Here is a 16,030-nt window from a genome sequence, read left to right on the forward strand (position 1 = left end):
TTCCTGTTCCATCAACCACAGACTTTCTCTCTTAACTTTCTACTTTGTTAAATGAGAACATTTGCCCTTCAGTCTCTTCTCCCTCCATATCTACTTTACCATCTCTGTCACCTGTACCTTTTCTCTTATACTGTTGAGGTTGAAAACATTTAAATCCTATTTTGCAGTCACTGGTAAGTCTTCAACCATCTATCAATTCCAAAATTTAAAAATAAATGCATTCACAAATAATGGAAATTAAATGATACACTCCTAAATAACCAATGAGTCAAAGAAGAAATGACAAGGGAAATCGGAAAATACTTTCAGGTGAATGAAAATGAAGACACAGCATACCACAACTTATGGAATGCAGTAAAAGCAGAGCTTAAAGGGAAGTTTATAACTATCAATGCCAGTATTATAAGAAAGATCTTAAATCAATAACCTAACTTCCACTTAAAGATATCAGAAAAAGAGTACACTAAACAAAGCAAGCAGAAGAAAGGAAGATTAGAGTAGAAACTAATAGGAGAATAGAAATATAATAGAGAAAATCAATGAAACCAGGATTTGGTTCTTTGAGAAGATCAGCAAAACTGATAAACCTTTAGTAAGATCAAGAAAAAAATAAAAAGACTAGGGGTGGCTCGGTTGGTTGAGAATCTGACTTCAGCTCAGGTCATGATCTCACAGTGCATGGGTTCAAGCCCTGAGTCAGTCTGTGCTGGAGCCTGATTCAGATTGTGTTTGTGTGTGTGTGTGTGTGTGTCTGCCCCTTCCCTGCTTGTGTTCTTTCTCTCTCAAAAATAAACATTAAAAAAATAAATAAAAAAGAAATAAAAAGACTCATCACAAATCAGGAATGAAAGAGACAACGGTTCATGGATTTGAGCCCTGAATCAGTCTCTGTGCTGGAGCCTGATTCAGATTGTGTTTGTGTGTGTGTGTGTGTGTGTGTGTGTGTGTGTGTGTGTGTGTGTGTGTGTGTCTCTGCCCCTTCCCTGCTTGTGCTCTTTCTCTCAAAAATAAACATTAGGGGCGCCTGGGTGGCGCAGTCGGTTAAGCGTCCGACTTCAGCCAGGTCACAATCTCGCGGTCCGTGAGTTCGAGCCCCGCGTCGGGCTCTGGGCTGATGGCTCAGAGCCTGGAGCCTGTTTCCGATTCTGTGTCTCCCTCTCTCTCTGACCCTCCCCCGTTCATGCTCTGTCTCTCTCTGTCCCAAAAATAAATAAACTTTAAAAAAAAAAATAAATAAAATAAAAAAATAAACATTAAAAAAATAAATAAATAAAAAAGAAAGAAATAAAAAGACTCATCACAAATCAGGAATGAAAGAGACAACATTACTATCAAGCTTACAAAATCATAACTCTATGCCAACAAATTACGTGACTAATGAAATAGGCTAATTCCTATTTAAAAAACTATTAAATATTAAAACTCACTCAACTAGAAAAATAATCCAAGTCAAGGTACAAGTGATTAGTTGAACTTGAATCTAAATTCAATAAAATAAACTGTGTGAGTCTAACTACAAAAAAAAGAAATATCTGAATACATTTATAGCAAGTACTGACATTAAACTTGTAATTTAAAAACTTTCCACAAAGAAAAAGTCTAATACTATTTCACTTGAAAACTCATTACAATGTCTGTATTACAGCTTTGTGAATTTTATTCACTGCAGAATCAAACGGTGGACTAGAAATACTAAAGTTCCAGTGTCAATAGCTCAATGTCCCTCAAAGACTTCTGCTGTCAAATTCAAATGAATTGTTTTATACGCCAGCAGTTTCAAAATCATGCTCCATTTACCTTGCTTTTATATCTGAATCATGTCTTTCTCTAGTATTTTCTGATTTTATCATTTCTCAAATTTTCTGAGCTCTCAATCTTACCATGTGTTCTACTGAAACCCTTCTGCCTGAAGTTCCTTTTCTTTTCCAAACTGGGGTCTTTGCTCTCTAGACTAACTACTGTCTAAAGACACTCCTTCACTGAGTTCTTAGGTTGGAGTCTAACCTAGATCTTTGGTTTTCCACCTTCATTTTGTTAAAAGAATATCATCAAGTACCTTCTTAAGAAAGTGGATACGAGAAAAATGTTCTGAATTCTTGTATTCCTGGGGTGCCTGGCTAGCTCAGTTGGTTAAGCATCTAACTCTTGATTTCGGCTCAGGTCATGATCTCACTCACGGTTGGTGGGTCCAAGCCCTATATCCCACTTTGCACTGACAGTGCAGAGCCTGCTTGGGATTCTCTCTTGCTCCCTCTCTCTCTCTGCCCCTCTCCTGTTTGCATGCATGCTCTCTCTCTCTCTCTCAAAATAGATAAACTTAAAAAAAAAAAAGTGAATTCTTGTATTGCTGAAAATGTTTTATTCTGCCTGAATAATTAATAAAACTGCTACAAACAGAATTCTAGGTTAAAATTATGTGCCCTTAGAACTTTGAAGACACTGCTCTACTAGCTTCTACCTGCTAGATTTCTGAAAAGAAATGTGATCTTTCTGATTTTCTGTTCCTTTAGAGTTGCTTTTTTTCCCCTCTGAAATCTTTCAGAATCTTCTCTTCATGATTGGTATATTGAAATTTCACACTCACATGTCTAGGTGTGGGTCCTTGACACTCCATGAGGTCATACTATATGAGACTTCTGCTTCCCTTTAGCTCTGGAAATTTTTTTAATGTTTGTTTATTTTTGAGAGAGACAGAGTATGAGCAGGGGAAGGGAGGGGTAGAAAGAGAGGGAGACACAGAATTTGAAGCAGGCTCCAGGCTCTGAGCTGTCAGCACAGAGCCCGACACGGGGCTTGAACTTGCGAGCCATGAAATCATGACCTGAGCTAAAGTTGGGCAATTAACCAACTGAGCCACCCAGGTGCCCCGGAAATTTTCTTAAATTATGTCTGTGATAACTTCTTTCCTTTTTTCTATGATCTTTCTGTAACTTCTATTAAATGGACAGATTGCTGGATAGATCAATGAACAGACAGGTGATAAGTCAAATATATTAAAATGTTAATGGTAGAGTCTAGGTGGTGGGTATATGAGTTTTCATTATAAATTATTTCAGCATTACAGTAAGCTTAAAAATTTTAAGAACAAAATACTAAGGAAAAAACACAGGAGATGCTTTCCCTGTTTGTCATTTTAACTCCTACATTCTCTAGTCAATGAGCTGCTACAGGAACGGAATGGTAAATAGTGAAATGTTAAGTAAAAACCATGCAAATGCCTAATCTGGAGAACTTAACTTTTACTCTCACACTTACATAATAAGTTTACTTTCGTATGTGCTAGGTGAAATCTTAAATCTATAGGCTTTTTTTTTTTTTTTTTTGCAATGTTTCAGCAGCTTATTTATTTTGAGAGAGTGTGAGAGCGCAAGAGCACACGTGCACGAACAGGGGAGAGGCAGACAGAGAACCCCAAGCAGGTTCCACGCTGTCAGCTCACAGTCTGACTTGAGGCTTGATCCCAAGAACCATGAGATCATGACCTGAACTGATATCAAGAGTTGGACACTTAACCAACTGAGCCACCCAGGTACCCCCTTAAATCTACAGCCAAGAACTACCAAACTCTTGAACACGAGACATAGAATAGCAAATAAAAATATATAGGAGCGCCTGGGTGGCTCAGTCAGTTGAGCATCCGACTTCAGCTCAGGTCATGATATTGTGGTTCACGAGTTTGAGCCCCACATCAGGCTCTGTGCTAAAAGCTCAGAGCCTGTAGCCTGCTAAGGATTCTATGCCTCCCATTCTCTCTCTGCCCCCTCCCCCGCTCACACTCTCTCAAAAATAAACATTAAAAAAATTTTTAAAAACATGTAACAAAAAATATCTGTGCTGAATCTGTCACTGTTCATAGTACACCAAGAGAACATAGTTCAACAAAACCCAATTACAAATAAACTCTGAAATGTGGAAAAGACCACCTAAGAATTTTGCACCTTCTGAATCAATTTTTTCACTCACAAAATCTTTCCCTCTCAACCATTTCGACAGATATACTGAAAATGGATTTTATTTTCCTTTCTCCACTATGATAGTAGGTATTCTTGGTGAAAATCTGAATTTCAAAGACTTTGGGGGAATAGAAATGGGGGGGAAGAGTTACAGTGACTGAAGAAATCTTCTTTAACCTTTATATATATATATATTTTTAATGTTTATTTATTTTTGAGATAGAGAGAGACAGAGCATGAACGGGGGAGGTTCAGAGAGAGGGAGACACAAAATCCAAAACAGGCTCCAGGTTCTGAGCCGTCAGCACAGAGCCCGACGCAGGGCTCGAACTCACGGACCGCGAGATCATGACCTGAGCCGAAGTCGGCCGCTTAACTGACTAAGCCACCCAGGCGCCCCTTCTTTAACCTTTAAAAGCAAATAACACAACTAATCTTTACCCACTAGAAGCTCACAATATAAAATGTCTGAAATCAGAAAGGATGGAAAAATAGACTCATCTCTATATCATTCTGCATATCTTATTTCACTTTATTACAGGTCTATATTTGTGTTTTCACAAAAGCAAAACATTAATTTGATTTCTAAAACTAAGGTCAGACAGGCATAATCAAAGATTCTGTCAGGATTTTTTCTGTCACAAATATTAATGCCCAGAAAAAAAACAACAAATAGACTTTAGAGACACCTACTGGCTTAGTATGATAAACACTCTTTAAGGTATTAGGGGCTCAGAACTCTTATTTCCAATTAAGTTACCAATTCAACAAACATATTTAAGTAATACAATAAATGACAACTTTATACTTCCATAGATAGCAATATCATTCCTCTAGAGATTTAAATTAAGAATTACAAATTTTTTTAACGTTTACTTTGAAAAAGTACACGTGCACACAGGAGCGGGAGAGAGGGAGAGAAAGAGAGAGAGAGAGAGGATGAATGGATGGATGGATGGATGGATGGATGGATGGATGAATGAATCCCAAGCAGGCTCTGAGATACCGGTGCAGAGCCCAATGCGGGGGCTTGATCCTAGGAACCATGAGATTGTGACCTAAGCTGAAAACAAGAGTCGGAAACGCAAATGACTGAGCCACCCAGACACCCCAAGGATTATAATTTTTGAGCCCAGGCTGAATTACTATTACAGAATGGTCTAAAGAAATGAAGTTAACACTCCTCCCAGTGCTTAAAAATTCAAAGCTCGGGGCACCTGGGTGGCTCAGTCGGTTAAGCGTCCAACTTCGGCTCAGGTCATGATCTCACGGTCTGTGAGTTCGAGCCCCGCGTCAGGCTCTGTGCTGACTGCTCAGAGCCTAGAGCCTGTTTCAAATTCTGTGTCTCCTTCTTTCTCTGACCCTCCTCCGTTCATGTTCTCTCTCTGTCTCAAAAATAAATAAACGTTAAAAAAAAAAAAATTCAAAGCTCTTAGTATAATACCCAGTAAAACAGAATTCATCAGGTTGTGTACATATTTTTTTTTTAATTTTTTTTTTTTCAACGTTTATTTATTTTTGGGACAGAGAGAGACAGAGCATGAACGGGGGAGGGGCAGAGAGAGAGACACAGAATCGGAAACAGGCTCCAGGCTCTGAGACATCAGCCCAGAGCCCGACGCGGGGCTCGAACTCACTGACCGTGAGATCGTGACCTGGCTGAAGTCGGACGCTTAACCGACTGCGCCACCCAGGCGCCCCAGGTTGTGTACATATTAATGTATGAGATAAGTACTCACAAATCTCAGATATTGTCCATTTGACTAAGTTACATAGCAGTACATACACTGAAGCTACCCCATAACAAAAGATGCGGTTTTTCTTGAAGATTCTTTAGCCTTTGAAGATCTTTTCAGTGAAAAATTTCTGTGAAACTATAATAGTAATCAAAATAAATATGAAAATACAATTTTATAGATATTTACTTTATGCTATAAAAACTTCAAGGGTAGGGGGTGCCTGGGTGGCTCAATCAGTTAAGTGTCTGACTTCAGCTCAGGTCATGATCTAAGAGTTCATGAGTTTGAGCCCCACATCCAGCTCTGTGCTATCAATGCAGAACCTGCTTTGAACCTTCTGTCCTTGTTTCACTCTGCCCCTCATCTGCTCATGTTCTGTCTCTCTCAAAAATGAATAAACATTAAAAAACAAAACAAAAAATTCAACGGTAAAGCTAATCAAACTATGTATATAAATACCAAAGGATAAATGCATAAAATAAAATGTAATCATGGAGAATTATGAAGAAAAATTAATAGTAGCTATAAGACACTGAACAGAGATGAGAAAAGATCAGAATAGGATAGGATGAAAATAACTGGATTCCAGTCTTAGGTCTGCTATTGCCTGCATGACCTTGGGTAAATAATTGAACCACTGTGCCTAAGTTTCCTCATCTGTAAAACAGAGATAATACTTGCCCTATCTTTTTCAGTGTTGTTATGAAGGCCAGATGAGAATATATATGAAAGGGATGGGATTTCAAAGTTAAAGTGCTATATAAGGGATTATTAGGTTACTACCTCACTTCTGTTAAGCCAGTAAAATCACCTTTATGTCATTAAGGTTAAAAAACAAAAGAAAACAAAACTAAAAGCATGATTTGAAATCACACTCTCTTGTCATTATAGAAGAATCTTGTCTGTGTTCTGTGCTGGCAGCCCAGAGCCTGCTTGGGATTCTCGATCTCCCTCTCTTGATGCCCCTCCCCCATTCATGCGGTCTCTGTCTCCCTCAAAACAAACTTAAGAAAAAAAAAAAAAAAAGAATCTTGCCTGTGATTAGTCAACTAACAGATTATACACGCTTAGAGCCTAATTAACATGGCTTTAATATTTGAGAAATAAAGTTTTTTTTTTTTTTTTCAACGTTTATTTATTTTTGGGACAGAGAGAGACAGAGCATGAACGGGGGAGGGGCAGAGAGAGAGGGAGACACACAGGCTCCAGGCTCTGAGCCATCAGCCCAGAGCCCGATGCGGGGCTCGAACTCACGGACCGCGAGATCGTGACCTGGCTGAAGTCAGACGCTTAACCGACTGCGCCACCCAGGCGCCCCAGAAATAAAGTTTTTTATCTGGAAGTAAAACAAGCGTATTATGGAAAATGCAGAAACTTCAGAAAATTGAGGCAAAAATAAAAATTGCTCACATTCTTACCATCCAGAAATAACATATTTTAGTGTAGTTATTCTGTGCATGTGTTATACATAAATACACACATTTTTAAATACACAAATCAACCATGTATATATACACTTAGACATTTTATTAGCCTGCTTTCTTATATCATGAACATGTCAATGAATATTTTTTGAAACTCTTTTTGTGGTTACAAACTAATGAATATATTTCTAAGGCATGAGATCATAATTTCTAGAAAGATAAGGTACATACCACTGACTGCTGGTGGGAACGCAAACTTATCAATTTGGCAGTACTTATATCATACCATGAAATTGTGATTTCCTTGACAGAAAATCCCAATTTATGCAAGGAGGCATATATATAGTTAACTAATGCAGTCACCTCTGAAAAGGGGGCCAGGATGACACAATGAGGGATGAAAGGAGGAACACTGCCACCTTTCACTGTATATCCTTTTGTACTATTCCCACTAAGGCCTCATATAAGCAGTACTCACCAGAATTTTATCAGCTTTGGCTTCACTAATCCCCTTAATATTTATTAGTTCCTTTTTTGGTGCATAGGCAACAGCCTCCACAGTATGGAATCCAGCTTCTTCCAATTTCTTCACATCATTGGCATTTATGCCACATTGCTGCAAGTGAAAACCATGGATAAATTTAAGCTTCAGTTCTCTCATCTAATATGGATATTGGCCCTACCCATTTCAGAGCTATTTTGAAGAACTGTGATATTATATGCAAAAGCTGTGAAAAGTATGCTCTACATATCAGGTATTTAATAACAAATTATCAACCTTTTCATTCTGAAAAGAAATTTTTAAACTAGCACTATCCTATGTATCCTATGTATCCATCATGAAACGGGACCAAACCAGTAACTCCCAGGCACTGGGAATAAGCCTGCAACTCTCAAACTTTTATGACTGGGACTCTAAATGAACCCTAAGACCCTGGGTCCTAAAAGGTCACCTTAAAATCAGTGTTTCCCAATGTTTTCTACATCAAGCACACATAAAAAATGATTGACAGGAAAGCTCTGATCTAACAACTGACCTTAAAAATGGGAAAAACAGTATGTAAGCCAATTTGACAATAAATTCTATTCATTAAAAAGGGGGGGGGGGATTACTTTTGGTTGGGGACTCCTATACCACTTCTCAAAACAAACCACCCAAAGACACCTCTTCCTCCCTTTATTACAAAGTTAGCTTTGGTTTTATTAGTCACCAAAACCATGACTTCTGAGACAATATCGGTTAATGGCAGAATATGCATGTATTTGCAGGTCAGGGAAGGTTTGAGAGAGGGGAGAGAATATTATCTATCCATAGAAACAAGCTCTACTAATATTTAAGCAATAAGCAAAACCCATGTGTGGGTATAAGGATGCTGATGGTAACAAAAGTTGACTCTGAACCCTGTAATGTTTAACACAAACCTATTTAAATTAACTTTTGGAGTCTTGAAGCTTAGCTGGGGATGACAGGAATATGTGTAAAGAGAAGAATGAAGGCTTTCTCTGCTTTCCCTCCTACTTCTTTCAGCCTATGTCAGCTGCACTCACACCGGGGCCTCTGCACAATGGGAAGAAATACTATAAGGCCGCAGCTCTGGTAATTGATGCTCTTGTGCAATCCTGAATTGGAGCTTGGCTCTTATACCTTAATAACCACAAGTGCTTCTCTCTGATCATGACAGCTGTCTTGCTAGTAACTTCAGCAGATACAGGTCAATGGAGAGACAATGGTCCTCTCTTTTCCCTGCAGAGCTGGCCCAGGCCACTGTAATTCCCTGGATAGCAATTTCATATGTAGTATAAACATCACAGAGACTCCATCATGGGACCCATAGACTCCTTAGGTTTTGACAACCCAACTCTGAGAAAGAAAAATGATAAAGTAGAAGAATTCTTAACAAAAAAGATCTGGCCAGACATGCTTAGCAACCATGTTAAGCTTTCCACAGGATCCTTGACAGTATTTCTAAAAACTCCAATTTAGGTCTTGGCCTTAGGCAATAAACCAATGGTTTATGTAAAACCTGTGATTTCTCCCAACAGGTAGAAGACACTAATCCTGCATTATAATCTCAAAATTAGCAACAAAGCACATACCTCTAATCGAGATACAGGTTGTGGGCCAAAGCTCTCTTCTTCCACTGAAGTATCTGCATTTGCTTCAAGCTGCATTTGCATAGCCATCACTCAGCATTCAATACTGAAAAATACAGACGGCCAGAGAGTACAGAACTGTAAACTTAGTTTTGCAATAAATCTCTGAAGAATTATTTGTTAGGCTTTTGGTCTAATCACTGACCTACCCACGGCAGGAAAACGAACATATATTTCATCACCCTTTCCCTTCCACCTAGCTAGTTGTATCAAAAGAGTTTAGGAGGAGCCAGAACTAGTCTGCTTCATAATGATGCACAGCTTAACTAGACCAACTATATCCCCAGCTCCCCTGCTTCACAGGTAGGAAGGTAGGGGCCGAATCTTATTCCATTGTTCCCTTCCAGCAAGTAGGGATTGGGGGTGGTGGGACAGGAGTGAAACGAAGGTACAGAATGACTATCCATAAGCCAGTGATAAGACAGTGGGCTGAAATGAGAGACATACTTCCCATCTTAGCCAAGGATAACTTGTAGTCACATATTCTGCTTCTAATAGGAATATATGAAATTTGAAATTTAAATATCACCATTTTAATCATTCCAGACTTCAGTGAATGCTTAAGTGAATAAATAACATTCAAATACCCTGCTCAGTCTGAAATCTTCCATATGAGCAATAGGCCTATACCTAGTCAGGTTATTATGATAAAAGAGTTAAGATTGCTCAGGTTGAAAAGAACTAAGAACAAAAATTTTTCATGATCCTTCAGAGGTGTTAGTAAGAGTGAAAAGTCTTAATGTTCACAAGAATAAATGAACTTAAATCACACCAAAACAATCTGGACAATTTAAATCAGGATTAATTTAACTCAAAGGATAACACATATGAAATCTCCATTCTTCAAGAATGGACAAAAGATGACAATTTGTTCTTTTTCCTTTATTTATTTATTTATTTATTTATTTATTTACTTATTGTTTTTATTTATTTTTGAGACAGAGAGAGACAGAGCATGAACAGGGGAGGGGCAGAAAGAGAGGGAGACACAGAATCTAAAGCAGGCTCCAGGCTCTGAGCTGCCAGCAGAGCCCGACATGGGGCCCAAACTCACGGAGTGGGAGATCATAACCTGAGCTGAAGTTGGACGCTTAACCGACTGAGCCACCCGGGTGCCCCTCTTTTTCCTTTTTTTAAAATTGAAATATAGGGGCACCAGGGTGGCTCAGTCGGTTAAGCGGCCGACTTCGGCTCAGGTCATGATCTCGCGGTCAGTGAGTTCAAGCCCCGCATCGGGCTCTGTGCTGACAGCTCAGAGCCTGGAGCCTGTTTCAGATTCTGTGTCTCCCTCTCTCTGACTCTCCCCCTTTCATGCTCTGTCTCTCTCTATCTCAAAAATAAATAAACGTTAAAAAAAAAAATTAAAAAAAAAATAAAATAAAATTGAAATATAGTTAACATACAGTGTCACATTAGTTTCAAGTATACAACGTAGTGATCTGACAACTCTATACTATGCTAAGCTCACCACAGGTATAGCTACCATCTGACACCATACAACACTATTATAATACCACTGACTATATTCCCTACGCTGTACCTTTTATTCCTGTGATTTATTCCATAACTGGAAGCCTGCACCTCCCATTCACCTTCATCCATTTTGCCTATCCCTGCTCCTCCCTTCTGGGAGCCATCAATTTGTTCTCTGTATTTATGGGTCTGTTTCTGCTTTTTGTTTACTTTTGTTTTTTAGATCCCACATATATATGAAATCATAGCATACTTGTCTTTCTCTGTAGGACTTATTTCATTCAGCATAGTACCCTTTAGGTCCCCCCATATTGCTGCAAATGGGAAGTTCATCTTAAAGTCTGAGTAATATTCCACTGTGTGTGTGTGTGTGTGTGTATACACACACACATGCACACACACATATACATACTACATACTACATCCACTTTATCCATTCATGTATGGATGGACACGTGGGTTGCTTCCATATCTTGGCTATTGCAAATAATGTTGCAATAAACATTGGGGTGCATATATTTTTTCAAGTTAGTAGGGTTTTTTTTGTTTTGTTTTCTTTGGGTAAATACCCAGTAGTGGAATTACTGAATCATATGGTATTTCTATTTTCAATTTTTGAGGAACCTCTATACTGTTTTCCACAGTATCTGCACTAATTTACATTCCTACCAACTGGGCAGGAGGGTTCCTTTTTCTCCACATCCTCACCAACACTTGTTACTATTATTTTTTAAGATTTTATTTTTAAGCAATCTCTACACCTAACGTGGGGCTCGAATTAACAACTGTGAGAACAAAAGTTACATGCTCCCCTGACTGAGCCTGCCAGGCTCCCCTATTTCTTTTCTTCCTTTTTAAGTTTATTTTGAGAGGGAGAGACAGAGCAAGTGCAAGCAGAGGGGGGCAGAGAAAGAGAGAATACTAAGCAGCCTCTGCACTGTCAGTGCAGAGCTAGAAATGGGGCTCAATCCCACCAACAGTGAGATCATACCCTAAGCCAAAATCAAGAGTCAGATGAGTTCCTCTTATGTTTTTAATTTCAGCCATTCTGACATGCTGTATCATTGTGGTTTTGATTTGCATTTCCCTGATTAGTCATTTGAGCACATTTTCATGTGTGTTTGCCATATGTATGTCTTCTTTTGAGATGACCATTTATTCTTTTTAATGTTTATTTTTGAGAGGGAGAGACAGAGAGAGAGAGAGAGAGAGAGAGAGGGAGAGGGAGGGGGGGAGAGAGAGAGAGAGAGAGAGCAAGCAGGGGAGGGGCAGAGAGAGGAGACACAGAACTTGAAGCAGGCTCCTGGCTCTGTGCTGATAGCACACAAACCATGAGATCATGACCTGGGCTAAAGTCAGAAGCTTAACCCACTGAGCCACCCAGGTGCCCCAGCGGAGATGACCATTTGTTCTTGATTATTTCAGGTGCAGATCTCTTAGATGGCAGGTTCAGCATAATGTGTGTCTATGATAATGCTAAATATCAGAATCACCTGAATGCAAACATTCATAATTTATGAAAAAGATGAAACTGCAGAGTAATAAAGGATGGTCTTTTCCTTTTTTTAGGTTTATTCATTTATTTTGAAAGAGAGCTCACAAGTAGGGGAGGGGAAGAGAGGGAGGGACAGAGAGAAACCCAAGCAGGCCACATGCCCAACATGGAGCTCAAAGTGGGACTTACAACTGTGAGATCAGGACCTGAGCTGAAATCGAGAGTGGGATGCTTATGGGGCACTTGGGTGGCTCAGTTGGTTAAGCATCCGACTTCGGCTCAGGTCATGATCTCATGGTTCATTGGTTCAAACCCCACATCAGGCTCTGTGCTGACAGCTCAGATTCTGTGTCTCCCTCCCTCTCTGCACCTCCCCTGTTTGCACTCTCTCTCTCTCTCAAAAATAAACAAACATTAAAAAAAATTAAAAACCAACCAACAAAAAAAGAGTGGGATGCTTAACTGACTGAGCCACCCAGGTGCTACAAGAGTCCAATGTTTAACTGACTGAGCCACACAAGTGCCCCAGGATGGACTTTTCAATAAACAGTGCTGGGTTAATGGGAGAGCCTTACAGAATAAGAAAAACACATACTCAATTTCCAATTTGATTATAGGTCTTCATGTAAGAGGTAAAACAAAGCTTTTGGAATATAGGCAGATATATTCATGACTTTGGGATAAGGATTTCTTAAAATTTATTTTTATTTTTGAAAGAGCAAAAGTGAGGGAGGGGTAAAGGGAGGGGGACAGAGGATCTGAAGTGGGCTTTGTGCTGACAGCAGCGAGCTGGATGTGGGGCTTGAACTCACAAACTGTGAGATCATGACCTGATCCTAAGTCCGTTGCTCAACTGACTGAGCCACCCAGGTGCCCCAGGATAAAGATTTCTTAAACCGGATATATAAAGCAATAGCCAAAAAAGAAAAGGCTGAAAAACTGGACATTTAATCTTAAGACTCTATCAAAAGATACTATTAAGAAAATGAAAAGTCAAAAGAAAGAAAGAAAGAAAGAAAGGAAGAAAGGAAGAAAGAAAGAAAGAAAGAAAGAAAGAAAGAAAGAAAGAAAGAAAGAAAGAAAGAAAATGAAAAGTCGTGGGCCCCTGGTAGCTGAGTCAGTTAAGTTTCAGACTCTTGATTTCAGCTCAAGTCACAATCTCACAGTTTGGGGGATCAAGCCCGTGTCGGGATTCTCTTGGAATCCTCTCTCTGCCCCATTCCTACTCTCTCTGTCTCAATATAAATAAACGCCAAAAAAAAAAAAAAAAGTCAGGGATGCCTGTGTGGTTCAGTCAGTTAAGCTTTGGACTCTTGATCTCAGCTCAGGTCATGATCTCATGCTTCCATGAGATTAAGCACGGAACCTGTTTAGGATTCTCTCTCTTTCTCTCTCCCCCTCCCTCGCTCACATGCATATACGCATGTGCTCTCTCTCAAATAAAATAAACTAAAAAAGAAAAGAAAAAGAAACTGTAAAGTCAAACTATTCTTAGGGGACAAGATATTTACCACCTATACAACCAAGAACTGATCGTTAGAATACATAAAGAACTTCAAATCAGCAAGACAGACAACCCAATAGAAAAAGACAAGATATCTGAACAAGCACTTCACGAAAGAAGATACCCAAATGGCCAATAAACATAGGAACTAATGCTTAATCTTATTAATAATCAGGAAAATTAAAATCCAAACCATGAGATATTAGTATATGACACGAGAATAGGTAAGATTAAATAGACTGAAAATATCAAGAGTTGGCAAGTATGTGAAACAACTAAACACTCCTACACTAGTGGTTTGCATGTAAATTGGTGCAAGTTTAGAAAACTAACATTAAATGTGAAAGCTGAATATAGAAAATGCTATGAACCAGGAATTTCAATACTCTGTACTAATCAACTGAAAAGCATACATGCATGCACCAAAATGTACACAGGAAATGTTCTCAGCAGCCTTTCTCATTGAAACAGCCCAAAACTGGAGCACCTGGGTGGCTCAATCGGTTAGGCATCCGACTTCCGCTCAGGTCATGATCTCAAAGCTCCTGAGTTGGAGCCCCTACTACGGCTTTCTGTTGTCAGCAGGAGCCTGGAGCCTGCTTCAGATTCTCTCTCTCTCTCTCTCTCTCTCTCTCTCTCTCTCTCTCTCTGTGTGTGTGTGTGTGTGTGTAAAATAAATATTAATTTTTTTAATTATAAAAAGACAAAGAAAAGAAAATAAAAAGCCACAAACTGGAAACAACCCAAATGTACACCATGGGCAGAATGAATAAGGAATTCAATACAGCAACAGGAAAGAACTATTGCCTTATGCAAACATATATATAAACCGATAGAATGTTGAGGAAAACCAGACACACAAAAATATAAACAGCATTACTCATAAAAAATTCAAACAGGCAAATTTAGTTAATGGTATTAAAAGTCAATATAGTGGTTACCTTTGAAGAGAAAAGGAGACATACTAGAGGGGTAACAGGAAAGGCTTTGGGGGTGCTGACAACATTCTAGCTATTGACCTGAGTGGTGACTACACACGTATATGCTTTTTGAAATAATTCACAGAGCTGTGTACACTTCGGATTTGTGCATTCTTCGATAAGCACGTTACACTTCACTTTACAAGGTGAAAAACCTCACTACAGACCATTCCCTAGGCATCACGTGAACGGCCTTCCATTAGGTAATGAAAACACCTTTTTGGAAACTGGAGGCTGGTACTTTGTAAGTAAAATACGGTATCATGGAAAGAGGACTGACCAGAGATCCGGAACCGCTGGCCCGGACAGAAACAGCTGTGACATTTAATCACTACACCTCTCTGGATCTCGGCTTTCTTGCCCCCCCCCCCCCCATAAAATGGGTGTTAGAAACGAAGGCCTCTAAAAGGTCCCCCGCTCCCAGCTCTGGAGCCTGGGGTCCGCCACCATTTTCGCCACAACAAGCTCTGACGGTGGGTTGGGCCCGGGCATGCCCCTGCTCCACCCCGCCAACTCCGCTTTCTCACTTGGCCCCACGAGCCCGCCAGGCCCGGGGCCGGCTACCGTCGGGACTTACCCTGAGGCAAAAAGGAACCGAGTCCGCGCCTAACACCCTCACCCTGGTACGCAGCGCTCCTCGCTCCCACTGGCTGCGCGCCCCGACTTCTGTCCGCTGGCTCGGTCCGCGCCCGGCCGGGACGGACTCCAGACCCCTTCGCTTCCTGCCCACTTCTCTACTCCCTTGCTCCGGCCTTCTGCACACAACCCAGGCGAAACTCAGCTCCCAACTGCGTCCCTCCGGGTGCGTCTCCGCTCTCCTCAGACCTCGGTTTCAGGCCAAGGTGCGCGCGGAGCACTGCAACTTTCGGAGATCCCGCCAAATTCTCGGGCTGGGTCACGCCAGCGTCAACGTAACGTCTCCCCGCCCTCCTCGGCTCTGCCTTCCAGCCCCTTCGGACGCTGCTCCCGATCCTAGAGATGAGCCTAGAGAACTTAACCTTGCATGATGTTATGAACTTCCCTCTTCCATATACCTCTGAAAACTAACTCAAAGTTTGGGAGTCGCCCCCTTCTTTTCTTTTACCAGACCGAGGACTACAACTCCCAGGAGGTAGTGGGGTTGTCCGGAGACTCCATCTCCCAGTATGCACCGCCGGCACACGCCTGTTTTAGTGCCTCAGCCCCTCTAGGGAGAAGCCTGGCCGCAGAGAGCTATTCTTGATTTGCTTGTGAAGTATCTAAACCTGAGCGTTAGGCACTTGAGATTGCTCTGAACTTCTGACTCAAATTCCCGGAGCTTGGCGTTTT

The 16,030-nt window shown here is 40.4% G+C and overlaps 1 protein-coding gene across 3 annotated transcripts in view; it reads right to left on the minus strand.

Annotated features, from left to right (window-relative positions):
• Positions 1-15,825, minus strand: part of RAD51 (RAD51 recombinase) — a 35,525-nt gene extending 19,700 nt beyond the window's left edge. The window contains exons 1-3 of one of the 3 annotated variants that reach the window (XM_045450015.1): positions 15,757-15,825; positions 9,214-9,316; positions 7,595-7,732 (exon numbers count right to left, since the gene is read on the minus strand). In XM_045450015.1, coding sequence (XP_045305971.1) covers positions 7,595-7,732; positions 9,214-9,300 — 225 coding nt within the window. In that variant the 5' untranslated portion in view covers positions 9,301-9,316; positions 15,757-15,825. Of the gene's footprint in view, positions 1-7,594; positions 7,733-9,213; positions 9,317-15,299 lie in introns of all 3 variants that reach the window. The other 2 variants (XM_045450014.1, XM_045450013.1) reach the window with 2 other exon arrangements.
• Between the last annotated feature and the right edge of the window lie 205 nt (positions 15,826-16,030).

Source organism: Leopardus geoffroyi, chromosome B3 (assembly GCF_018350155.1).
Source record: "Leopardus geoffroyi isolate Oge1 chromosome B3, O.geoffroyi_Oge1_pat1.0, whole genome shotgun sequence".
In the NCBI taxonomy this organism is placed as follows: domain Eukaryota; kingdom Metazoa; phylum Chordata; class Mammalia; order Carnivora; family Felidae; genus Leopardus; species Leopardus geoffroyi.